The following is a 24,620-nucleotide window of genomic DNA, read 5'->3' as shown; positions in this document are numbered from 1 at the left end:
CGGCCAGCCGAGCCGGGCCGAGCGCCGAGCGGACGATGGGCGGCGGGGCGGGGGTTTGAAGGAGCGGCGGCGGCGGCAGCCGGGCAGGTAAGGGCGGGCTGGGGCTGTCCCGAGCGGGGACGCAGCTGCCGCCGGGTGAGAAGCCGGGGTGCGGTCAGTTTTGGGGGGCCGGGAAGGAGTCGTTCCTCGAGCGTTGCGGCGGGCGGGGGTCTGCCCACGCGTGGGTCTGGCGCTCCGCGGCGCGGCTGGGGGCGGTGTGCGCGGTACCGGCCGCCCGTCGGGGACTGCTCGGGGCAGCTGCCCGGGCTGGCTACGGCACCGGTAAAAAGTTCCCGGTGGTGCTGGGGAATGAGAGCGGGCGCCGGGAGCGGTGCTCGCCCCTTCGTCACCCGCCGGGGAGCGGCGTGCGGCAGCCCCCGTCCCAGCCGGGAGCTCCCATGGGCACCCCGGTCGCTGCTTGCCCGGCAGTGGGGAGCCTCCCTCTGCACCCGGCGAGGGCTCTGCGTGGGGAAGGGCGAGCTGTGACCCAGGAGGCAGGGACAGCCCCGCTCCGCTCGGGGCTGAACGGCCCGTGCCCACTGGCTGCCTGCGGAGGAGGGGAGGTGCTGCCCTGGGGGCACGGAATGGTCGGGGGGCTTGGGGACGGGGCTTTCATCCTCGAGTCCCTGCGTGACAGTGTCTGTCCCCGCCCGGGGCCGGGGGGACCGGAGCGGGGAGCAGAAGGGCGGTGGTCGGGCCGTGTAGTGGGGGCTCTTCCCGGAGCCCACGCGGGACCCGCGGCGCCCGCAGCGTTCGGTGCTTGCCGCACTAGCACGGCTGTCCCCGGCGGCAGGAGGCGCGGGGCCCGCCTGCCTGCAGCCTGTTGCAGAAGTGGCTCCAGCCTGTGCCCGGTCCCGCGACCTTCCTCCCGCCGTGCCGTGCCCTGCCCCGGCTCTGCCTCCCGCTCAGCCGAGGCTGCTGGCCAGCGCCCCTGCCCGCAGCCGGGCCTGGCTCCGCACGCTGCCCGGGGCAAAGATCGGCGGTGCCCGTGGGCTAGGAGGCGCTTCGTGGCCTCTCGGGTGCGCACAGAGCTGGGCCGAGCCGCCCCTCCTTCCTCCTGTCCGGTTACCTCCGCACAATGGGCACAGTGTGTGCCTGCGGCTTCCTCGGCGGGAATTACAGTTGCATGGGCAGGCACTTTATCCTTCCTGATCTCTCCTCTTCCCCCGAGGGTTTGTTTTCCAGCAGGCTGAGTTCAAAAAGGGCACGAGATACCGCTGGCAAGCAGTCTGGCGCTAAACAAACCTTTTTAGTCAGAATCACATGGTTTAGACCCAACTTTCCATTCACATGCAGTGCTACCTGCGAGTTTCTCTGAATTTCACGGTGGCTGGGCTGCTACTGTAAGTGTGAAGGCGGGTGAGATAGCACCCGAAGCCTGTGACAGAGGTTTCCAGCACAGCTTACTGGGGGTAGGTGTGTGCTGCTGGTGACTCTAGGGGCATATCCAGTGCAGACTGCCAGAGCTGCTCTCCTTCAAGGAGATGCTCTGGCTCTGCCAGACAGCAATCTGAGAGCTGGCTGCCTAGGAGACTGCCAGAGACACCTTGTCTTCAGCCAGAGGCGAAGTTTGATGCACAAAGTCCTTGGGCTACTCTGAACAGCACAGCTAGATTCTGTCCCTGAGTAAGGAGCATTCTGGCAGATGCTTTCTCTTCACCCCTTGCCCCCAAACTCTGTCCCGCCAACTGTCATGTTCCCTTTTGTTCATCTCCTGCTTGCAGAAAGTGAGTTTGGAGGACAGTTTGAATAGCATCATGCTGCTTTTTTATGGTAAGTATGTTGCAAGGGAGCACTGTAGGATAGGCAGCTTCTCAGAGCAGCAGCAAGTCCATGGGACTGGGCAAGACTTAAATTGCCTTGGCTTATGGTGCCCATGGTGTGTGTGGCGGCAGGAGGTGAAGGGCTGGGTTCAGGGACAAGCTTCTGTCTTGACTGTGCCCAGAAGGATCTAGGAGCAACTCTCCTTAGTGCTTACTGCCAGTCTGGGTGCTGAGGGCTTGTGCTGACTGGAAATCCACTGCCTGTAACTGAGGCCAAATAGTTCCAACGCTCTGATGATGAGGGTGCCGGCTCAGCACTAACGGTAAGAAACGAAGCAAACCAAAAAAAAAAAAAAGCAAATGTTCTGCCAGCCCATCTGTGGGTACAGTGCTGAAGTCCAGCTTGCTTGGCTGCCAGTGTCTTGCTCTTTGCTCAGATCCATGAGACCATGCCATTTCTGGGAAGCCTGACTCCAGGCGCAGCACTGCCACATATAAGGCAGTATAAGGGTATAAGGCAGCTCATCCTAAGTAAGCCTCAAAACACGTCTTTCAGAGTGCTGGGGTGAGTGAGGATGTTTTTGTACAGGGTTGCAGCTGGGGAGCAGGATGTGGGAGGATACACTCAGTATATTGATGCTTGGCTGTGTCTTGGGAGATGGGTATTTGGGGTGGGAAGTGGACATTCTCCCCAGCCTTGTCTTCCTGCTGACCTTCCCCTGCCAGAAGGGAAGTGGCCTGGCAGTATGAGGTCGGGGATGTGGATCTTTTTGGCTGTGGTTGAAAGCGAGCAGTTGTGATGAAGAATGAGATGGCCTTTCTGGCCCTGCGTCTTTAGGGCATGCCTTCCTGCCCTCCTCAGCTCTCACACTGTGATCTGGCTGTGTATTTTCTTTGCTTCTGGATGAGCTCAGCCAATACTTTGGGATAGCTAGGGATAAATTACGACTTGCTCCAAATAACCTGTAGATGGAGGCGTGTCCAGGGAGTATTTTAGTCCCTGTTACATGAACCCCGCCTAGAATGGAAGGCCTTGTTCACTCATGATATCCCATTGGAGGCCAACACCTTTCAGGAGAGCTCCAAATCTCTGTCCAAATGAGGAGACAAGGGCAATGAAGCACATATACTCTGACCATGGCAGTGCTGGTGGCGGCAGCTTGTACTTCTGATCTTGGAAAGCCCTCCTGGGGTCTGGAAAGGCAACAGCTGGCAACCACCAGGGGAAGCTGGTGGTGTAGTACCTAAGTTCCTGAAGTGTTGCTGACAGGTCTGTTACTTGAAGCAGTAGTCTGATAGGAAGGGAAACAGCGGTCAAACAAGCTTAAGGGACCTTTTAATGTCTGTTTTGACTTGCAGGCATTTTGTTGCTTTTCTCTGTCAGGGTGTCCCTGCCCTTCCCAGCTTAGCTCAGACTTGGCATCTCTGGAGAAAGACTCTTTTTGGCTTCCCAGGAGGAACAACATGTCTGGCAATGTGTGCAGAGCCCTGCTGCGAGATACTGACTGCCTCCTGCCTCCAGATGCCTTTTCCAGAAAGCCATTTAGAGCCACAGATTGTTGCTTGGAAAACTCCCTTCCCTGATTCATTGGCACTGTGTAGTCTCTCCTGCAATACTCAAATCTGCCTGTGCCAAAGGCTGAAAGGGAGAGGCCATGTCTTTTAATAACCATGTGATGCAGTTGGAAAAAACTTTTGGACACACAGTTCTCTGGTGGCCTGAGCTGATGGAAACAGTCCAAGGGAGAGATTCAGCTGGGCCTTGAGGGAGAGAGCACTGCAACTCCTGTTGGGTGTATGATGGGTAACTGGCTTTCTTTTCCCAGCATCACCCTAAGCTCCCCTGACCCCACCTGGAAAAGGCAGCAGACCTTGAGATCAGTCCCACCATGCTGCAGATCTTGCAGGTCCTGTGTGTGGTGCTATGTAAATAACTGCTGGTGGCTGGGTTGCGGCCATATGATGTGGGCTCCATCCTGGAGATGAGGCTCCTGCCATGTGTGAATGGTAACTCTGCTGTCCCAGAGATGCTGTGGTGGATCCCAGTGGACAGTGCTGCTGTGTGACAGGCGCATATCTGGGTCTCCCCACTCAGTATTATCTCTGATGAAAGGGCCTTTGCTTTTAGAGCTCTTTGCTGTTGAAAGTACTCAGTGTTGTTGCCAGCAGCTTCTGCTTCCTAGCCCAGGTGAAGGGACTTGGCTCTTACCTACTGAACTGTTCCGTGGAAATATAAAGCTCTGGTAGCATCTGGGTGAGGGCTGTGGGGTGTATGCCAGAAGGGTTTGACACTCTGGTTCTGTTCCTACCCCTCCAAAAGTATCCATCTCCTGAGTTTCCCCTCTTAGAGCCCTTTGGTCTGAGGTGGGAGCTGACCGATCAGGACAAGCAGAGTGGGGATGATGGAGGAGACAGATGTCTGTTTACTGACATGTGCTGTAGGGTCCATACATGTCCCCTCTCACTGGCTGCCACCTTGTAGCCAGAATCTGAGGGAGACTCAAAAAGCAGAAGTTTTGTTGGGCCTTGTTGCTGAAAAAGGGTTTTGCTGAGCACTGCAGTGCTGTACTTCAGTCTTAGAATCGCTGGATTTCAGTGTTCAGGTAGCAGCTGTTGTTACTATTTTTTATTTCCAGCCCTTGTTGGGATTGATGTCACCTCCCTTCTGTCATATTGTACTGTGCCAGGCTGGCCTGGGGTTTGCTGTGGCTAGAGGGGTGCAGGAATACAGCACACTGCACACTTGCTTCTCTGTTTGGCCTTTTAAAACAGGTGGGACAGATCAGACCCATGCTTTTACTAGGTTTTTACCTGCTTTTAAGGTCCTGCTCCTGCTGCATCTTAAAGTAATGATGTGTGGATAGAGGGTCTTTAAAACAAAATTCCCAGTTCTTCTCCAATTCCTTTTCCCCAGCATATTAGTATGTCTGTGCTTCTGTTTTGGGCTTTTTCCTGATAAGGAGCTAAGAATCCTTCTAGCCTCCTGGGAGAAAGGCTTATCCATTTCATCTTGCAGTTGTGGAATGTGTGTGCCCAACTCTGTGGGAGTTGGAGGAAAGGGGTGCACTGGAAACATCCCAGCAGAGGAAGAGGATTTCCTCTGAGGAGGAGTAACATGTTCAGACTGCTGTGCTCTCCTCAGCACAAGTTGCATGTGTGATGTTTTTCGCCTGCTTTCTCTCTCCTCTGCCTTTACTCCTTCTCTCTCCCTGTATGCACCTATTTGGATAGACTCTCTTAACTGCCATTTTGGGGCTGCCCAAAGCATGTCATGGGGCTCAGGTTACTGGACAAGATAATTAATCCCTTTATTGCCTCACAAGTTAGACACTTGTGTCACCCTGATTTTCTAAGACTTTACTAAGCCTTCTGATGTTTTCATTCTTGTAACGAACTTTCTCACACACAGTTCTGTAAACAACTTATGTTTTGCATTCTTTCATGGAGAAAGAGAGAATTGATAGACTCTTAGTCTGTCCAGTGTCATTGGAGAGGTGGCACTGTCACCCTCCAATCCACTGTCACTTTTAGAAAACTATAAATGTTAGAATCAGAAAATAAAGGTCCCTTTTTTATTCACCTGGAGAGCAGCAGTGTCCGTGTCATCTTTTCGTGTCGTATTGCGACACACTTGCTGCTGCTATCATGTTTGGGAGGGGGCCAGAGAACTTGCATCCTTCCCTCAGCTCCTGATGCTGCTGAAGGATTGATGTGAGGACTCACATGTGTTGCGATGGAACATGGTGGTTGTGGCTTTGCCAGCAAGTCTGGGGACATGTGTACAGTCCTCCTTGCATGAGTGGGGAACTTGCAAAGGACAGTGAGGTGAACTGGGACTGGGAATAGGCAGCATGCAGGTAGTCATTCTCCCCTGGGCTGTCTGGGTAGCCTTGGGTGACACTGAGCCGTGCCTTGTGGCAGGCTGGAGGATAGGGGCAGGACCAAGGTGTTGGGTGCTCTTATCTGTGACTCTCGGATGTGCAGGGGCCTGTCCTCAGAGCTCTCTTATGCAGTAGCTCTTCACGTGACTGTCTTTTGGGTTTCAGGTGACAGGAAGCTCCAAAACTCTCAAGTACAGCTGAGATGTCTTATCTGCCCTTCAAGCTGAGAATCTTTGGTTAGAGGGGGGTCTTCACAGGCACCAGCAGACCGTGCCAACTTCTCCAGCTGTTCCTAGCCACTCCTGCAACATTGGCAGCCTTCAAAGGTTAGTTATCATGTAGGTTCAGTATATGGTTTACATGTGGTTGCTCCCTTGCTGTTTTAGTGCTTCTAAGTGGGTATACAGGGGATAATCACATAGCAGAAGGGCTTGGCTCTGTGAGCATTTGGGACCTGTCTGAGGCTCTGGAGACAACACTGGGACTTGCAAGCTCCCATAGCCCAGTTCTCTGGAGGGAAGGACCAGATTCTCCACAGCAGTCCTTTGAAAAAAGTGTGATCTCATCTCTGTGTCTGTTCACCTGAGTGTGCATGTCTGGATCCTTCTCCCCAGACAATACTATTGTCTATTGCTTATTTCTTGCGTAATGGGGAGTAAGTCAGTGGGACCTGGACTGAGGGGCTGGAACAAACTCTCTGGGCCAGGGAAAATGGGAAGACCCCCTTGTGAAGGCTGGGAGCTTGTGCTGGCATTGTTCTGTCCTAGCAGCTTCTTTTCCCTCTGTTACATCAAATGTTTCTTTGGGGCCACTGTTCTCAGTGGCCATCTCTCTCTCTCTGCCCCTCATTAGTGTAGGGCTTGGCATGCCAGCAGGAGGGAGCCTCAGCAATGTCTACGCCTTGATCGGATTTGTCAAGGCTCCTTTCCTTTTCTTCCTGTTCATTGAGGTCTGAAACAAAGCAAACAGAGGAGAGGAATTCCAAAGAATAGGAGTGAGGGAAGAGAGGAACGCTAGAGTGACAGGCAGCCCCCTGCACACAGGCAGCCCCCTGCCTTGGTCTGGTGGGGCAGAGCTGGTGGCAGAGCATTTAGGGAGGTGAGGCCATTCCTTGGCCCCTCTATTCCCAGCTCAGGCACCAGCTGTCTTCCCGTGCTGTGCTGTGGGACTCCTACCCTCACTGCTCAGGTAGCTTCCGCAGCCTCAGGCTCTCTGCCTACTCTGCATGGGCACGTGCACCTGAGCACAGCTTGAGGGAAACTGCTTTGTTTGTCTTGGGCTGTGGTAAAAGGTTTTCCTCTTTACCTGTGTCAGGAAATTTTCCTCTGCCAGGCAGATCCAAAGAAGCCCGACATGGAGCTGAAAGTCCTGCCTGGGTGCCAGGGCAGTGAGGCACTGGCCCCTCCCCATCTTGGAGCTAGATAAGTGCTGGAACAAGGCCCTTTTGTGCAGACAGGTGTGTGAAGTGGAAACAAACAGTGCGCTGGCACTCATATTGTTTCCCAGGAGGCAGGAGACTCTGGAGGGGAGTTATGGCCAGCCAGACAAAGCTGCCACAGGTAAAACTTTGTCCAGTCTGATAGATCTTCTTGCTCCCTCATTTGTCATCCCCAGGCCATCACACAGTTTGCCCTTCATCCTGCCCCTGACCCACCCATAGACTGGATCAGGGAAGGCAAGAGGATGCTCAACAGCCCCAGTATAAAGCACTAGAGGTGAAATACATCCCTGCTAGTAACACCCTCCCCTTGCATTTAAGCTGCAAGGAACAGCCTTTAAGCCACAGACTCTCCTTTCCTTCTTCCTCCTTGTTCTCTACCTTCTGGCAATCTTTCCACTCCATGGTTTAATTAAAGAGCAGAGCAAAGTGCTTAGACTCCAAAATGTGCAGATTACGGGGTTACTAATCCTCTTCCTCAATGAGTGCTCACATCCTGTCCAGCCTGTTATCAAGCTACTGTTCCCTGAGTGGAAACTTGGCCAAACTTGAGACTTCTACCTCTCTTCCTGCCTGCTGCACTGAGGAGGAAGGGTGAGGAGTGACAGGAGAGCCAGGGAGGAGAAGCAGAGAGTTGTGGGCTTACAGAATTCTTGAGGTGGGTTTGTAGTCAGCATTGGCTATCTTTTCTTTTTGTGTCCTGTCTTGTTTTGGTGGTGCTCTGGGTGCAATAAAGCAGGGGTTCGGTGTTTTTCCTTTGGTTTTTTTTGAGCGCTGTCTTCCTATTCTGACAAAATAAGCTTTTTGTCAGAGGAAGCAACTGCTTCCCATTGTGTGTGTGCTTGTGTGTTTATTTGCTGGGTGATTTGGTTCAGGTGTGTGCCTTCCCTGTGCATACATCCCTCTCTTGATTTCCCAACAGTCTCCTCTGTGCTCTTATTCCCAGTGTATGCCCAAGTGCTGCAGCACTGCTGAAGAGCAGGGCTCCCTCACAGGAGTGGGAGGGTGGTGCCTGGCAGTGCTGCATGAGGCCGGTCGTATCCTCATCTGGGGAGGCTGAGATCCCTTAGTAGGACATACGGTGTCAGTGAGAAGGAGAAGGTGGAGTGTTTGTGGATCCAGATGGAGGCACTAGAAGGAAAGAAGAAGTAGTGAGGATGAGTGTGGTGGGAAGTGTATGACTTTCTAGAAGCATCCTGGAAGACCTGATCACAGGATGGTCTGAGATGTGTGCCTCTCCTGGTGCAGACTGGGCACTGCACAGAGGTTGCTGTGGATTGCAGAAGACATGAGCTTTTGTCTTCAGCCACTCATCTGCTGCTTGGTTGAGTTGAGCTATGCTGCTTCTTCCCTGCCTTTGTCCTTTGGTGTGCATATTCACGGTTTAGCTCAGCAGTGTGAGAAGCCCCGGGGACAGGAACACAAGGAGCAGCAGGAAGGGAGGAGGGCTAGTAATGGGTCTGGATGTTGGGAGTATTCTCCTTTCCACTGCCTGGCTTTGGGAAATGCCTCCCCTCTGGGATCCACTTCCCCTCCTTTTTTACCCCCATCAGTCACTACCTCATTTCCAGTTTGCAAGATGCCCTATATGGTTTTTTTGCGGGTAAGTTTTGTGTCTTAGCCTGGACAGCAGTTTTTTCTCTCATGTTGTCAGAGCCCCTTGGCAACGTGCAAGCTTCTCTGTAGCTCAGAATCACTTCTGGTTGTACGAAATGCCCAGGGCACCCTGAGTGGATGGCACTATTGCTGCTTGGGGTTTTTAGAGCCTGCCCTGAGCCATTCTGGTTTGCTATTTATAGTGCAGTTGTTCCATTCCTGTGTGGACGAGCTCTGCTTTCAGCCTGACTTGGGCACTGAGGGCATTGGTGCCAGGAATAGCTCTGGACAGGGAAGATATAGGAGCGGCTGCTTGAGCACAGCTCCCAGTTTGAGCTAGTCCCTTGTGGAAGAGGTGCATCCATGAGCTCAGCTGCTTTTCACGCAGAGAGGGATTGCCTTTCCTTGTCGGTCAGTGCCTTGTGTGTGCCTGGCTGCTGGACTAGAGTTCGGCATTGTGAGAGATGGAATTTGGAAGAGTTGCTCCAGTGACCGATACTTGCAGGACTAGTGAGCGACCATGGTGTCACGAGCCGATGGCATGAAGCTGTATCAGCAGAGGATTAGGTTGGTTATTAGGAAAAACCCAGAGGGTGGCTGGGCACTGGAACAGGCTCCCCAGGGAAGTGGTCACAGCACCAAGCCTGACAGAGTTCAAGAAGCTTATGGACAATGCTCTCAGGCACGTGGTGTGATTTCTGAGGTTGCCCTGTGCTGAGCCGGGAATTGGACTTGATGATCCTTGTGGGTCCCTTCCAACTCAGGATATCCTATGATTCTGTGCAGGGCAGTTGGCATGGGAAGCCCTACTCCTAGCATGTCCTCCAAGCACTGGTAGTGATCTTGTGTCTCCTGAACTGCTGCCCACTGGGCAGGTGGATCCCTTGTGGTGGGGTAGCTGCAATTCCTTGCATAGGGCTCTGCTCTCTTCTCCCCAGGGAATGTTTGCTAACCCCGAGGGAACTCAAACTAAGCCTGAAAGGAGCCTGCAGCACCAAAAAAATCAACACCCTCCTCAGCACTGCTGCTTGGGCAGAGCTGCTCCAGCCTTTTGGCTCATGATACTCTCAGCTTGTCTGGAGACCAGAGCTAGACAAATAATTAATTGCTTGATTTAGTGCCCAAAATGAAAAGCTGGAGGGAGAAAAACTCAACACAGACAAATTCGAGAGACCCTTTATCTTTTATTTTAAATGCAATGCAGCTCAATTACAAACAAAACAATGCAAAATAAGACTTTTTTGCTTGGAAAACAAAGCGTTTTTTTCTTGTCCAAAACTTGTAATGAAGGAGCAAATAGCTCTGAGCTGTCTGGAAACTGCAGTTTTCAATCAATAACTATTCAGCCAAAAACACTTACCCAGTTCTGCTGGTAACAATGCACAGCAGGCACCTGACAACCTGGCTCACAGCCATGGCCCTGGCACCTCCCCAGAGGTGGATGGTGTCGTACCTCTTGTGAGCTTTTCCAGGTAGAGTGCCAATATGGGGTTGTTGGAGTCCCTTTGTCTCCTTTTTTTGCTGTAATTAACCTAATTAATTTTGCCTGAGGTGGTGCAGACTCGACAAGCACGTGTAGGGGCTAAGTCTGGCCTGTTGTGCTGGGATATGATCTCCCTTGTTCCACCAGGGAGCACCACCTGGTGCAGGATGTTCAAGAGCATTTTAAGGGAGCAGGGGGATGTGGGGTTAGTCCCTACCCACAGGCACTGCTAGCTGGAAACTTGGGATGAAACAGGATGAAACTCCCAGCCCTTGCTGTATTGGCAGGATGCTGGGTGTTCCAGCTGTGCTGATGGCAGAGCTGGAGCTAGTGGAGGGCTTGCTGCAGGCTGACTTGGAGAAAAGCTGGAGTTCCTGGCTGCTAACCCTGCTCAGCTCTAACCCCAGGAACTGTTGCAAACCCGCAGCAGTGAAAGTGTCAGGAAATGGCAGGGTGAACGGGTATTGATGCCCGTAGCACATCCGGAGACCAGGACATGGCGAACTTAATGGATTCAGAGCTGGCCATTAGCTGCAGCACAGACATCAGCAAAAATGCAGATAGTAGAAACTTAATCCCATGAGAGAGGAAGGGAGCTAGAGATCAGCCCCTGTTGCTGCTCCTGTTTCAAGAGGCAGTAGGGGTCCTCCTGCACAGTGCCCAGGCCTGGTCCCTCCTGTGCCAAGCTGTGCTGGCCAGGGAGACATGAGGAGGAGATTTGATTCAGCACTTTGTGGCCTCTGTGTTTGTACCAAGTTAGGCTCGAGCTTCACCAGGCCCAGAGAAAGGCCAGTCAGTCTTGATACTTCACCTGCTGAGTATCCTCTCAGCATCAAATGACTTGTAGTCCAGGGAGTTAAAGCTGGAAGCAGTGTGTTAAACACCTCTGCTGTGAGTTTCTTGGGGTCTTCCAGCTTTTTCTTGGGCTTAAGAGGAATGAGAGCACTTGGGGACTGTGTTGCTGTCTGGGTGGGCCCCCTTTACTTTGCCTGAGAGTTGTGGCAGAATGCAGCTGCCCAGCTTGTAAGCACTGCAGGATGTCTGGTAGGCTTAGGCCTCCTACGCCACACACGCCACACTTGCACATTCTGTTGTGGCACTGCTCTTCCCATGCGTGTCCTGCTTGCCCTCTGTGGCTGACGCTCTGCTGGGCAGCTGAACCCAGTGCCTGGTTGCAGGCAGGGAGACTGACTCTGCAAAAGTAGACTGTGTCTAGCAGGGCCTTGTGACTGGAGTCCCTGCCAAGAGGAGCTGCTCCCCTGATACATTCCTGGGTTTCAGACATGAAAAGGTAAGCAGCACGGCATTCCTGTCAGTCCCAGCCTGAGCTTGCTGGTTTCCTCTGGAAACAAGGAAACAGTCTGGTGACAAGAGAGTCTCTGCTTCAGCCAAGCTTGGAGCTTCAACACCCTTCAGAGACTTTTTAGCTCCTCTTCCTCAAGTGCTGTGGTTCTGCCAGAGAAGGAGAAGATGGCTTTTCAGTGTGACCTCTGCAGAATAAAAAACTGGACTCAGAGCGGCAGGATTGTGTGTGTGGTAATCTTACGGACCTGAGAAGAGCTTGATGTTTGAGAATGAGCTGTAACTGAGGCACAGCTGCCTCTTGTTCCAGGAGCATCCTTTCTGGGATTTTCTCAGTAGCTTGGTGGCATCTGGGGGTAGTGGGGAGATGAGGATGCTTTCTCCTTTTACAGCATGTGTTGGTATCCAACTCTGTGAGTGCTGCTGGATCCCACCTCTAGAACATGGTGGCTCTTTTGCCAGAGGTTGCTCTTTCCAGGGAAATACAAAGGTGAAACTCTCACTTAGGGTTTGCTTATCATAAGACTGGGGAGGGAGGGACGGCATGGTAATCCGGAGCATGAGGTTTTAATCCTGCTCTCCTGGCCAAATTCCATTCCGCCTCTGTAAATTCCGGCAGCTACCCTGCTCTGCGCTGCCTGTGTGGTATCTGCCGGCTGGCACGGCCCCCCTGAAGCAGCAGCATTGCAGGCATGGGGAGCAGGACAGGGAGGTGACCCTGAAACATAAGGCACTTTGTCAGATGGGTGCTGCGGTACGCACTTTAAAGGTGATCTGCTGAATGAGGAACCAGCCTGTCCCCTCCCTCATTGTAAGAGAAAGTGATTGTCCCTAGTTGCCTCTCTTCAAAGTGTGGTGCCTTTTCTGAGTTGCCAGTCTGACTGTGCAGCTCTTGTCGCAGCTTTCGGGCCCTTTCTCGCCTTCTGCAAACCTGGGAAGCTGTTGTGTTGGGCTTCTACTGAGGCAGTCTAAGCAGGTCAGCTTAACTGTTACTCTTCCAGAAATGAGACCTGGGAGAAGAATTTGCAGTTTCTGTCACCTACAGCTAGGTAAGACAACAGGCACCATAGCTCCATGAAATCACTCCTCTCCTGGCTGCCCTGCAGCTCTTTACTGGGCTATCTCTTCCCTTGTAATGTCTAGGGGGGAGGCAGTAGAGGGGGCAGCAAGCCTGGGACTGTCCCTGTTCCCCTTCAGGCCTCTGGCTTGGTACCCACACACAGTGTAGTTGTGCCTCAGCATGCCTCTGCAGGTACACATTAGCTCTAGAAGAGACAACAGGCTGAGACACCCACCCTACCATGGGCCTTGCTGCCAATTGTGATGTTGTGGGAAAACAGAGCTGCTCCCCTCTGTGCTTGCAGGGCTGGAGGAAACATGGTAATGTGATGGCAAAATTTCCACTGCCAGCTCTCCCTAAACATTAACTGCTCACCTGATTATTACTGAGCCATAGAGAGCGAAGGCCATTCAGGCTGAGCGATGGGGCCTACAAAGAAAAGGGGATTTCCTGCAAAAGAGTGGATCTTGGGGGGAGTGGAGTGCCAGCACATGGGCAGCTCTCAGGAGGAGCCTGGGGCAAGCAAAGTGGCTGCACTTTCCCAGGAATGAAGGTTGCTTGTGCGTGGAAGGGTGGCTGGCATACAGCCAGCTTTGGGCTCCTGCCCACGCCTCAGAGGTTGGTGTGAGCACGCACTGGTGTTTGTGCAGCTGCCCAGCTCTGCTGGCATGACATTCTCTGTCCCCTGGCCATTGCCCTGTTGTCACTGGAGGCAGGGCATGAGACAAGACCAGAGTCCTGCCTGCCCCTTCCCTGCTATCCACCCTGGTCAGCTTCTTCCAGCTAGAGGGGGGACAGGGGTGACTTTTTCAGTCCCAGTGGCTGTATCCCCTGATCCCTGCTGAAGCAGGAGCTGCTTGTTCCTGGGAAGAATGTGGGGGAGGGAGGATAACCTGCTGTGAACAGCACTTCTGCCCCGCACCCGTGCTGGGGTTGGAAGCTGGCAGTATTGGGAAACCTCTCGTCTTACTGCTGGCTGCGCTTGTCTGGTGAGCAAGGAGACTGAGGAGGGAGGGCAGAGAGGCCCCATGCCGTGACTGCAGGGACTGGTAGAGCCAAGAGCTTTACGTGCTGGGCCATGGCTGCTGGTACCTGCTGTGCCCCTTGCCAAGGAGCTGCTTCCAGCCTTGCCCTCCACTTGCTGTCCCTCTAATGTTTCACAGAGGATGAGAGGCTGTGTAGCTGCCTTCTGGCTTGCCATCTTCACCCCCGTGAACACCCAAAAAATGCCCCTGCCGTGCCTGTGCTTCCCAGCAGCCTACCTGCTCCTGCCCTGGCTGGAGAGGGCCTGGCTGGGTGTCAAAGCACTCGCTCCTGGTGCTGGGAACAAACGCGGTATGGTGGCCAGGACAAGCGTGTGGAGAGGCTGTGGAGGTCAGCTGGAGCACGAGGCGGTTTCCTCTGCTGAAGCGGTGCTGTTGGCAGCGGGCTGCAGGTCTGGACTGCTCCCAAAGCATGGGTAAGCCCTGCGAGGCCACTGCCTCAGCTGGAGCACATGATGGATACCGTGGGGCAGGGGCCGGACGGTTCCGGGAGCTGAGCATGTGCCCCGGGGCGGCTGGAGGGGCAGAGGGAAGGGCCCCTGCCCTGGGGAGCCGCCGGCTCCGAGGAGCAGCAGGGCAGCCCGGGCGTTTCCTCTCCCTGCCGGGGCAGGGCTGGGCTGCAGGGCGCTGCTGAGGAGCCGCTGCCTGTTGTACCGGGGCTCTGCAAGGGCAAGCAGGAGCTGCCCGAGCGGGAGGGCGGTAAGCGTGCCTCCCAGGGCGGCCATCCGGGTGCTGCTGGGGCTGCGCGGGCAGGCCGGGGCGCGCCGCGCCGCGCCTCACCGGGGGCTCTGGGGTGGGGGCGATTTCCATTGCACCGGAGCGCTGTGCAGGCGCTCCGCATCCCAGCCCTCTGCCTGCTGCCGCTCCTGGCCTTCTCCCACCGCACCCGGCCCCCTCCAAACGCCCGCGGTACTGGACACCCCCGGCAAGGGCTTCTCCTGCTGCTCCAGCCCCGGCCCGGGGCTGCTGCCTTTGCCCAGCCCCGGGGCCTGCGCGGTGGGGAGGGGGGAGCTGCAGGTAGAGCCTCTCTCTGCATAGTTAGCATTCCCAGCCCCGGCCTCCTGCTCCTCCTTCCACCATCCTGCTCACTCCTGGTTGAACACTGCACCCTTTCAGTGAGCCTGCTCTTCTGGGCCAGAGCAAGGGTGAGACAGTAGGGGAACAGTTCTTTGCCTTTCAGATCCACAGTGAGGCTTGCACTCTGCTAAGTTGATGGGCAAGTGCTCTGATGGTGGCCAATATCTCTTCTCTCTGGGTAGCAGCAAGGTCTGCATCCCACCCTCGCCATATTTGCATCCCGGGTGGGCCGTGGAGCCACTCTTTCCCAGCCATGGGGAGAACAGGTGGGTTCTGCCGCCATCCCAAGGCCCCCAAAGATCTCTCAAGGAGGACAAAGTCTTCTGCACCTGCCCCAATAAAGGAGGAGGCAGGTGCTAGGAAGGGGGTAGATAATCCTGATGCTTTTTTTTTTCAGTGTGAAGGAGGGATATTGAGGCCTGAGAGTGGGAAGGGAGTTGGAAGGAGGATGGATTCCTCCCAATTTACTTTAGGCAACTCTGTGCCCCTGGCGCTGGGGGCTCTTGAGTAGAAAGCGAATTTAATCTCTTGTTTTGTTTGTTCTTTCTTCCTCTGAAAGGGGGGCCGGCGGGGTGTGCGGGGAGAGCTTGGGTTTGAGAGCAGGGAGGAGGGGGAAAGTGTCAGATCTAGAAGGGAGGAGTAAAGGGAGGACAGGGAACGGCAGCCCCGGGAGGGAGCAGTAGCAGTGGGCTGCCAGCCGGCTTGGGAGGCGCCGGGAAGGAGGAGGTGGAGGAGGCGAGGGGAGAAGCAGGTAAGGAAACCAGCGCCTGGGGGGAAGGCAGGCAGCCAGGTGAGGAGTAGGACAAGGGGTGGCAGGAGGGGTGGGGGTGTTATGAGGTGGGGGATGGATGGATCCTTGGGTGCCTCTGGGAGAGGCTGTGGAAACTGACTTGCTGCTGGTCCCATCTGGTCCCACATAATTGCCATGCTAGTAGTGTGTTCACATGCAGGCTGGGGACAGAGTACCATTCCTGCAGTGAGGGGCCGTGAGGGCAAGTGGGAGCAGGATGGGTGCTGCTGTATGCCATCACCTTCTCTCTCCTTTGTTTGTGCTAAAGTTGCTTCCCTGCCCCTCTGCTTCCCCTGGGAGGTGCTGGCTGACCTCCTTGGCCTTTCCTCACCATGCCCCCCTGCCATTCCCCTCCACCCCGGCCTGAAGAGCCCTCCAACTTTGTGTGATCCTCAGCATGTGGGATGGGAGACAGGCTGGCAGCAGCATGTGGAGATCTCTCCATGTCCAGCATGGCCCGTGGCAGGGAGAAGGGGTGCCTGGGCCTGGTGTGCTCCATGTGTCAGCTCCCTGTTTCCCGCCATGCCTGTGCTTGGCCTGCTCTCTAGGGCACAAAAGCAGGTCAAGCCCGGGCCTGGCTTGCAGGGAGCTGTGATGCCAGTAGACACCTTCTCTGCCAGGAAAAAGAGGTGCAGCTCTCGGGGGCCGTGCCTTCTGCCACGGGAGCTCAGCTGTATCTCCAGTGTGCTGGCGTGGCCACGCTCCCGCGGGCTGGCCGTGCCCCAGCCCTTCTAGAGCCTGGGTATCCCCACTGAGGGTGGATGGGGCCATCCCTCTGCAATTGCTCCAGCGGGCTGGAGCTTGCACCCGGCCCCAGGGGCCGCGGGGAGGGTCGAGGGCGGCGGTATGTGTTGTCCTAGGCTCCAGCCCCCGCGGCCCCATGGGCATCTGCACATCAATGGGCTCCAGCGGGGTGTGTGCAGGGGGAGCAGACCCTAATCCGGCCCATTCAGCCCGACGGCAGCTTTTGTTGTCCAGATGTTGCGGCGCGGAGCCGCGGGCAGGGGTGCAGAGCGAGGGCAGGCTGCGGCGGGGGGCAGGCGTCTCCTTCGCCGCGGGGTTTTTGCCTGCCCGGGCTCCGCGGGGTCCCGGGGGAGCAGCGCTCTGCCCGGAGCGGGAGCGGGAGCGGGAGCGTTGCGCCGGCGGCGGAGGAACGAAAGCGGCGTAACACGCGTGGCACAGCGCGGCGGGGAGAGGAGGCTGCCCGGTGCCCCGGTGTTTCGGCGAAGTGTTTGGGGTTTTCCCATCGAAGCGGGCGGGCGGCGGCGCTTGGCTGCGGGAGTTTCCCGAGCCCCCGGCCCTGCGTGGGCCGCGCTCCGGCCGAGGCGGCGGCGGAGGGACCGCGCCCCTCCCACGGGCAGGCTCCGGCACCCGCGGCCCGGCTCGGGAGGGGCTCTTGGCGTTATAACCTCTCCCCTCCTCTGTGAGCCCTAGGCCTGTGGGATGGCGGGGAGCAAGGCACAAAGCTGGGGTAAAATCTCTTGGAAACCTCCTTCCTATCCCCATTCTCCTCCATGTTTGAGGTCCCCCCACAGGCTCTGCAGTCCAGTCCGGATGGTGGGACAAGTCCAGGGGGGTAAATGGGCAGGACTGTGCTGTCTGGAGAGGTAGTGGGTGTCTGTTTTGCTGCTTCAGTTGCCTAGGTACTGTCCTGGAGGGAGCAGGTGATGGAGGATGTCCTGCTGGGGAGATGTTGGTACACCTGGGTGGGGGCTACTGGTGAGACCTCTCTCTTTTCCCCTGTCCCTCACAGGCTCTAGAATGCCAGGGCCAGCCGGACTCGGGTTGCCCACCTGATCCTTGTTGCCTGTGTCCTGCCAGCGCATCATGTTGCGCTCCTGGCGCATGAAGCTGAAGTTGCTGCTCGCCACAGTGACCCTGGCTATTCTCCTCTCCTGGCTCTACCTCTTTGTGGGAAGCCTCGAATGTGAGTGAGTCCTTCTCGTCCTCCTCAGCTCAAGGGACAGTCCACAACAGAGGGTGGGCAGCAGGGGATTAGGCCTTGGGGTGGTTGCTCTGGCCATGCAAGTCACTGAAGGTGAGTCTGACTTTAGGACATTTCCAGGGATATCTCTGGAGAGCAGGGGAACAGAGCTGAGATGTTGGCTGGGCACATGTGAGATATGCTGGGACTCTTAGTTGAGGCTCTGCCCCAGCATTCACACCTGGGTTCTCCTGGCCTTGCCATGCACTTTGCATGTCCCTATCTCTTCCACAGATGGCCGCTTCCTCCTGCTGTCACCCTGTCTGGGCGAGCAGCCGAGCCGGGATGTGGAGCGGGAGGCGCTGGCTTCACGTGTGCGCAGGGTGGAGGAGGAGAATCAGCAGCTCCGGCTGCAGCTTGGCCAGGCTCAGGCAGAGGGCAGCGATGGCAGCCCGCAGTGGGGGGCTTCTGCCGAGGACAGAGACCTCCCTGGGGGCGAGAAGAGCAACCACACGGCCTGTCCCAAGCAGCGGACAGTGCACAAGTGTGAGGTGGGTGATGGCACCAGCATGGTGGCATTGTGGATAGCGAATGTCGGGTGGGAGGCTGGGACCCTGTGGGGATATATGAGCAACTCACCTGGCACTGCTCTCTCTGTGCTCTGGCCGTGCTGGGGCCTCATCCTGGCTTTCCATGGTGCTCAGTGGGTGAGGGTATTTTCCTTCTCCAGAGAAGGAGACCAGACAGGAGGAGTGGCAGCAAGACTCCTGCTCCCTGCTTTTGAGTTCCCACCTCTCTTTGGGGCTCCTTCTGTATGGGAAAGGTTGGGTTTTGAAGCTTCTCCCTGTAGTGTGGTCCCAGGCAGGAGCTGACAGCCCCTGCAGGGAGGGGGTGTCCAGTCTCAAAAAGGCACCGTTTGTCTTTGGGCAGCTCCTTCATGTGGCAATCGTGTGTGCTGGGCACAATGCGAGCCGGGACGTGGTCACCCTGGTGAAATCCATCCTCTTCCACAGGTAATGGGGACACGTTGTGCCAGAGGTCTGCTGGTTGGGGTTCTCAGATGAGCTGCTGCAGGCTGCAGCAGGGCAGTGCTGCAGAAGAGGGGCTCTAGGACCTCTCTCTACTCCTTGTGCTTAGAGTGGCAGAGTGGAATTTGCTTCCCCCAGAGGGTTTTTTTTTCCATTTGCCCTCTCAGCTGATATCTGTCCTGCGGGTGGGATGGGGAACTGTGTCCTCTTCATTCTGCTGTCATGCTGAATGTTGCTGTGCTTGCCCTTGGCAGGAAAAACCCCCTCCACTTTCACTTCATCACGGATTCAGTGGCCCACCAGATCCTCCAGACGCTCTTCCAGTCCTGGATGGTGCCGTCCGTCTACGTCAGCTTCTACAATGCCGATGACTTGAAGGCAGGTGCTTGCCCTCCCTTTACCCTGTCCCAAGCCAATGCTTAGAGGGTCAAGGGGAGCAGCAGAGAGGGATGAGTGGATGGAGGGTGATTACCTTTTTCTTGCTGATCCCTGGCTCACCCCCTCCTCTTTCTGGGCTTGTTGCTGGTGCTGCTGAGAGAGGAGCACAAGGCTGGTACTGGCGGGGTGGGGAGGTGCTTTGCAGTAGCAGTGCCTCTGTGGCAGAGCTGAGTGACACACTGGGGTCCAGGTGGGGGTTCTGGTGGCTGGAGGAAATGCTCCAGGCTTGGTTGGTTCCACAGCTCTGCATGCCGTTCTGTTGTTGGCCTCCTCTGCACGGGTTCTGGGACACACAGCTGTCCTGCCCGAGCAGGGGAAGGGCATGGCCATGCCTGGCCCTGAGGTGTGTTGCCTTGCAGCCAGAGGTGTCATGGATCCCCAACAAGCACTACTCTGGCATCTACGGGCTGATGAAGCTGACGCTTACCAAGGCACTACCCTCCAACCTCTCCAAGGTCATTGTCTTGGACACGGACATCACCTTTGCCACCGACATTGCTGAGCTCTGGGCTGTCTTTGGAAAGTTTTCTGGTGAGGACAGGGTGCCCTTGGGGCCCTGACAGGGCCTTGGATGCTGGGCTCAGGGTGGCAGTGCCTGCCTGCCTGCCACAGAACCAGCACAGTGGGTTTGCTTGGGCCCTCTGAATCAACAGCAAGATGAGCTGCATCCATGTCCCTCTGTTTTCTCAGAAAAGCAGGTGATTGGGCTGGTGGAGAACCAAAGTGACTGGTACTTAGGCAACCTGTGGAAAAACCACAAACCATGGCCAGCCCTGGGACGTGGCTTCAACACGGGTGAGTGTGGGCTGCCAGGGTGGCAGGTGCAGCCTCATGGCACATGCAGCTTGAGGTGGCACTTGGCACAGGGAGACTGGGAGAGGCTGAGGTAAAGTGGGAAAGTGGTGGGTACAAGAGGAGTGCTCCAGCATCCTAGGGTTGTGGGTAGGCACAGAGAAGTGGCATGTCCCAAGGGCTGAAAGCATGCAGGCAGCTGTGCCTCAGCTCTGTAGTGGCTGCGTGCTCTCTCAGTGACCCCGTGCCCTCTCCCCTGGCCCTCAGGGGTGATCCTGCTCCTGCTGGACCGCCTGCGTCGCCTGGGCTGGGAGCAGATGTGGCGGCTGACAGCAGAGCGGGAGCTCATGAGCATGCTCTCCACCTCACTGGCTGATCAGGTAACTGCCCCTCCTCTGGGGCAGGTTGGTCCTTCTGCATTCCCACAGCACTGCAGGCACAGGGGATCTTTCTCGTCCACCCGTGCACTCACCTTTCTCTCTCCTAGGATATCTTCAATGCGGTGATCAAGCAGAACCCATCCCTGGTGTACCGGCTTCCCTGCTTCTGGAATGTGCAGCTCTCTGATCACACCCGCTCAGAGCAGTGCTACACTGAGCTCTCAGATCTCAAGGTGGGTGGGGTTGCTGCTTTTGAGACTGGGGAGGGCCTGAAGGACAGTGCAGGCACTGGAAGTCCAGGGGAGTCAGCGTGGGATCTGAGGGCTTGGGGAGCCTGGTGCTGCTTACTTCACTTCCATGGGGTGACACTACTGCTCAGGTGATCCACTGGAACTCGCCCAAGAAGCTGCGGGTGAAGAACAAGCACGTGGAGTTCTTCCGTAACCTCTACCTGACTTTCTTGGAGTACGATGGGAACCTGCTGCGCAGAGAGCTTTTTGGCTGTGCCAGTCTTCCCAGCCCACCCAGGGACCAGGTGAGGCTGACTGCAACTCTGCCCCCAGCTGCAGAGCTCTGGGTGGGCAGAGACGTCAAGCAACCTCCCCTGGGGTTCCTACTCTTCCTCACCTTCATGGTGTTGCAGTTGCAGCAGGCGCTGGAGGAGTTGGATGAGGACGATCCCTGCTATGACTTCCGCCAGCAGCACCTCATGCAGCACCGTATCCACCTGTTCTTCCTGCAGTATGAGTTCCTGGCCCTTCCCAACCCCACCGATGTCACCCTCGTGGCCCAGCTCTCCATGGACAGGTACTTGCCAGTAGGACTGTGGGAGGTTGGAACCCACCTCCACACCTCTGGGTAGGCTCTACAGCTTTGGAACTACCAGGGAATCTCATTTCATCGTTCTCACGCCAGCATTTGGCAGTGAGAAACGACACCCCGAGCTGGGAACATGAGTTCTTTCTGCTCCCTCCTGAACCGGGCGTGACTGGCATGCGGCTCTCTGGAGGCGCCCAGTTCTGGGTTTGGTTCAGAAGCTGCCGCAGGGCAGGTCTGCTCAGGCTGTGCCCTCTGCTCCAGGTTACAGATGCTGGAGGCCATCTGCAAGCACTGGGCAGGCCCCATCAGCCTGGCGCTGTACATGTCGGACGCCGAGGCGCAGCAGTTTCTGCGCTACGCCCAGGCCTCAGAGGTGCTGAGCGCCCGCCGCAACGTCGCCTACCACATTGTCTACAAGGAGGGGCAGTTCTACCCCATCAACCTGCTGCGCAACGTGGCCTTGGCCAACACGCAGACGCCGTACGTCTTCCTGACGGACATCGACTTCCTGCCTATGTATGGCCTCTACGATTACCTCAGGTAAGGCTTTTTCCAGCTGGCTCTTGCTCAGCCTGCTGGGTTCCCCAAGCACCAGAGTTTTCAGGAAATGCCCTGGGTAGCAGTTCTCAATAGGCAGAAGCTGTTTCCTTTGTGTTCAACCTTGGGGTCCCGCCCTTACTTTTGTCAGACACCAGCAGATGAGGAAGGAGCTGTGGCTTTGAGAGTTCCCCTGTTCCTTCTATCCCTGCATGGTACCACTGCAAATTCTCAAAACCCATTAATACCTGTGTGGAGTAGTGGGCAGGCTGGAGGGGCTGAGGAAGGAGGCTGTGGCTGTCTCACAGTGAGGGAGACCTCACACCCTTCCTACTACTGCAGGAACTCCATCCAACAGCTGGAGCTGCCCCAGAGGAAGGCAGCTCTCATTGTGCCAGCATTTGAGACCCTGCACTACCGTCTGACCTTTCCCAAATCCAAAGCAGAGCTGCTCTCCATGCTGGACATGGGCTCCCTCTACACCTTCAGGTAGGGACTAGCACTGTCCCGCCATCCAAGCAGAAGCCAGCTGTGTACCCTTGTGGCTTGGGGCTGTGCGCCCCCTGTCTCAGAGGGGGGTGGCAGACCCCCTGCATCCTCTGCTGTCTCAGTCTCTCATTTCTGTCTCTCCCCGTAGGTACCACGTGTGGCCAAAAGGCCACGCCCCAACGGACTACGCCAAATGGCGGACGGCCACCGTGCCCTACCGCGTGGCATGGCAGCCAGACTTTGAGCCTTACGTTGTAGTGAGGCGAGACTGCCCCAAGTATGACCAGAGGTTTGTCGGCTTCGGCTGGAACAAAGTCTCCCACATCATGGAGCTGGATGCGCAGGTGGGTGACTGGCTCCGGGCACCGCTGGGTCTTGGGGGCCTGTGGCTGGGCAGTGACATTTTGGTACCACCAAGCCGATGATGGTAAGCGCTGCTGCTCTCTCCCCAGGAGTATGAGCTGCTGGTCCTGCCCAACGCCTTCATGATCCACATGCCCCATGCCCCCAGCTTCGACATCTCCAAGTTCCGCCTGAGCGCAGGGTACCGGGGCTGCCTCCAGACGCTGCGGGAGGAGTTCCACCAGGACCTGTCACGGCGATACGGGGCTGCTGCACTCAAATACCTCACTGCCGAGAGAAGCCTGTGACGCCTGGGGACAGTGGGTGCGGGGTACAAGCAGCACACTGGAGAAGGGAGCACGCAGGGCCTCCCTCCTGCCTCTGCCCACCGCCGCAGCCCAGCCCGAGGGAACGGAGTCGGCAGCACAGCCTCTCCAGCCCACCAAAGGGATGCCTATAGATAAGATGGAAGACATCAGCTGCAAGAACAGGCAGTGCCTGCAGGTCAAGCTGCTCCAGCCTTCCTGTGATACAGGGGAACCTCCCCATGCCAGAGGCCAGGGGTGGGATCTCCTCCCTTCCTTCTTTTAGCCGATGTGGATTCCCGGTCTTCATCAGTTCACCTCACCTTGAGGCCTGGCTCCTCCAGAGATCTGGGAGCTGTACCTTACCCTCTTCTGCCTTGGCTCAATGGCCCCAGGTCTCAGTCCACACAGCCCTCAGGGGCTTTGGTGACTTGGAGATGAGGTTGTACAGCAACCCTTTACATCCTTTGTGGAGCAGGCTCAGAGGAAGCCTCCCAGCACCCTGGGAGGAGCGGTCAGGTAGTACTGCAAGTTGTTGGAGCCTTGGGTCAAACCCAGATCAAGGCTGGCTGTTTAATGGGGGGAAATATTATTATTCCCTATCTGTATGGATGCAGTCTCCAGTGGAGCTGGCCCCAAACAGGTGGTGTGGGAGGCACCCAGAGCTGGATGAGCTCCCAGACCAGGATGGGCTGTCTGCTGTCACCAGCAGTGAGCTCCCAGGATGGACCTGCACCTCCCAGCTGGGAGCAGCCATTCTGGTGACAGACCCTTTCCTGTGCTGGTGTTGCCCCGCAGGGCAGGGCTGCCAACCATCCCCATGGGCAAAACAGCAGCTTCATGGGCAGCACAGGCTGGGAGAAGTTCCCAGTGAGGACCATCCTGCTCCTCCCTAGTTCTCGGTAGCAGTTGTTGCCATCAACAGTCGGGGACGTGGCTGACAAGACCATAGCTGAACACTGTGGGGGAAGGAACCCCTTGCTGGGAGCGGCTTGACTGGACACTGTTCTATCACTATCACACACTGGAGCACAGAGGATGCATTGCTTTCCTCACACTATTTAAATTATTTAATACTTTTCTCGTAAGAATTCAGTAATTAGGGTTTCTGGGTTTTATTTTTAATCTTTTCTTCTTCCCAGATGATTTTGCTGGTGGCCCTGGAGGCTCTCCAGGCCAGTTGCTGCTGCAGTCTCCACTGTTCTCTTCTTAGCTTTGCTCTGGGCTGCAAGGGCCAGCTCTGTAGGGTGAGGATTTCCGTCCATGCTGGGAACGGCTAAGAGGAAGCATAGAAAGCGCGGGGTATGGAAAGGGCACAAACGCCTCTTGCTTATTCTCTCTTTTTAATTTAATTTTTAAATTAAATCTTTTTTATTCTTTTTCACATTCTTGTTAAAACTGCCTGGTTATTAATTTTTTTCTTCTGTGAACCTGCACATCCCCTGGAGGGAAGGCAACAGGAGGAGAGCAATGGAGGAGTAGTAGCCCAAGGCACACAGGTGCCCTGCCAGCTCTGAAAGGGCTGGTGATGCTGACTGAGGTGGGCTTAAGGCTGATGGTTCCTGTGCTGCAATGGGACCCCGGCAGCCTGCCCACACAGCCAGCACCCCTGAACTGCAGCCTCTGGCTTAGGCATGGAGTCAGTTTAATCACACACAAGTAGAAGATGTGGTTCCATGTGGCAGTGCTGCAGCTTGTCCTTGAGAGCCCTGACTTTATAAGACTCTTGGGAATAAAAGCCAGCTCTGAGGCCCCACAGGACACCAGCCTCACATCTGCAGGGGGGAGGACGAGGATGGTTTGCCAGGAGCAAGTGTTGAGGCTTTATTTGGGAAAGGGCTGTGAAGACATTGCTCATCACTGTAAAGCCAAGGGCAGCTCCACCTCACCAGTCCCTAGCAGGCAGCTTTTGTTTAATACGGCCCAAGCTCACTGATGCTGTGCTGCTGCTGCGCTAAGCAGGATCAGAGGGTCAGATCAGCTCTGGACACTGCTAGGGCCGTGGTGGAGCAGGGCTGAGATGGAGCAGGCCTCTTGCAGACGATTCCTTGGTAGACAGGAGGCAGTGGAAGTGCTGGCTCTGTGGTTGTCTGG

General features: G+C 56.1%; 2 protein-coding genes and 1 long non-coding RNA gene across 12 annotated transcripts; 1 reads left to right on the top strand and 2 right to left on the bottom strand.

Annotated features, from left to right (window-relative positions):
- Nucleotides 1–5: 5 nt before the first annotated feature.
- Nucleotides 6–23,908, top strand: LARGE2 (LARGE xylosyl- and glucuronyltransferase 2). 10 transcript variants are annotated; one of them, XM_038137857.1, is made up of 16 exons: nucleotides 28–87; nucleotides 5,849–6,009; nucleotides 17,226–17,399; nucleotides 17,691–17,947; nucleotides 18,327–18,409; nucleotides 18,679–18,802; nucleotides 19,222–19,393; nucleotides 19,553–19,657; nucleotides 19,922–20,034; nucleotides 20,142–20,267; nucleotides 20,414–20,569; nucleotides 20,678–20,841; nucleotides 21,115–21,393; nucleotides 21,733–21,879; nucleotides 22,028–22,223; nucleotides 22,332–22,631. In XM_038137857.1, the coding sequence occupies exons 3-16, from the start codon at nucleotides 17,300–17,302 to the stop codon at nucleotides 22,527–22,529; spliced, it is 2,220 nt and encodes a 739-aa protein (XP_037993785.1). In that variant the 5' UTR covers nucleotides 28–87; nucleotides 5,849–6,009; nucleotides 17,226–17,299; the 3' UTR covers nucleotides 22,530–22,631. The 10 variants fall into 10 exon arrangements, with proteins under 10 accessions (XP_037993783.1, XP_037993785.1, XP_037993793.1 ...); XM_038137859.1 differs by lacking the exon at nucleotides 28–87 and adding an exon at nucleotides 932–2,367; XM_038137855.1 differs by lacking the exon at nucleotides 5,849–6,009 and having other exon boundaries at nucleotides 6–87; nucleotides 22,332–23,908.
- Nucleotides 11,279–13,902, bottom strand: LOC119701326. The gene is made up of 3 exons (XR_005257061.1): nucleotides 13,825–13,902; nucleotides 12,938–12,991; nucleotides 11,279–11,690 (listed from the first exon to the last, which is right to left on the bottom strand). It is a non-coding gene; the product is annotated as an uncharacterized LOC119701326 (long non-coding RNA).
- Nucleotides 14,382–16,978, bottom strand: LOC119701945 (skin secretory protein xP2-like). Its single transcript, XM_038139263.1, has 2 exons — nucleotides 16,124–16,978; nucleotides 14,382–14,594 (listed from the first exon to the last, which is right to left on the bottom strand). The coding sequence occupies exons 1-2, from the start codon at nucleotides 16,976–16,978 to the stop codon at nucleotides 14,382–14,384; spliced, it is 1,068 nt and encodes a 355-aa protein (XP_037995191.1).
- Nucleotides 23,909–24,620: the final 712 nt, after the last annotated feature.

Source organism: Motacilla alba, chromosome 5 (assembly GCF_015832195.1).
Source record: "Motacilla alba alba isolate MOTALB_02 chromosome 5, Motacilla_alba_V1.0_pri, whole genome shotgun sequence".
Lineage (NCBI taxonomy): Eukaryota > Metazoa > Chordata > Aves > Passeriformes > Motacillidae > Motacilla > Motacilla alba.
The sequence above is the reverse complement of the archived record's forward strand: the minus strand, read 5'-3'. Positions and strand labels throughout refer to the sequence as shown.

What these genes read in the sequence shown, in the direction of transcription:
- LOC119701945 (XM_038139263.1), bottom strand. Translation starts at nt 16,978, where the DNA reads ATGGGGATAGGAAGGAGGTTTCCAAGAGATTTTACCCCAGCTTTGTGC. An exon ending in CTGAGCTCCCGTGGCAGAAG is followed by an intron (nt 14,595 to 16,123) that starts GCACGGCCCCCG and finishes CCCACCGCGCAG; the next exon opens with GCCCCGGGGCTGGGCAAAGG.
- LARGE2 (XM_038137855.1), top strand. Translation starts at nt 17,300, where the DNA reads ATGTTGCGCTCCTGGCGCATGAAGCTGAAGTTGCTGCTCGCCACAGTG. An exon ending in CCACCTCACTGGCTGATCAG is followed by an intron (nt 20,035 to 20,141) that starts GTAACTGCCCCT and finishes TCTCTCTCCTAG; the next exon opens with GATATCTTCAATGCGGTGAT. An exon ending in CCAGCCCACCCAGGGACCAG is followed by an intron (nt 20,570 to 20,677) that starts GTGAGGCTGACT and finishes ATGGTGTTGCAG; the next exon opens with TTGCAGCAGGCGCTGGAGGA.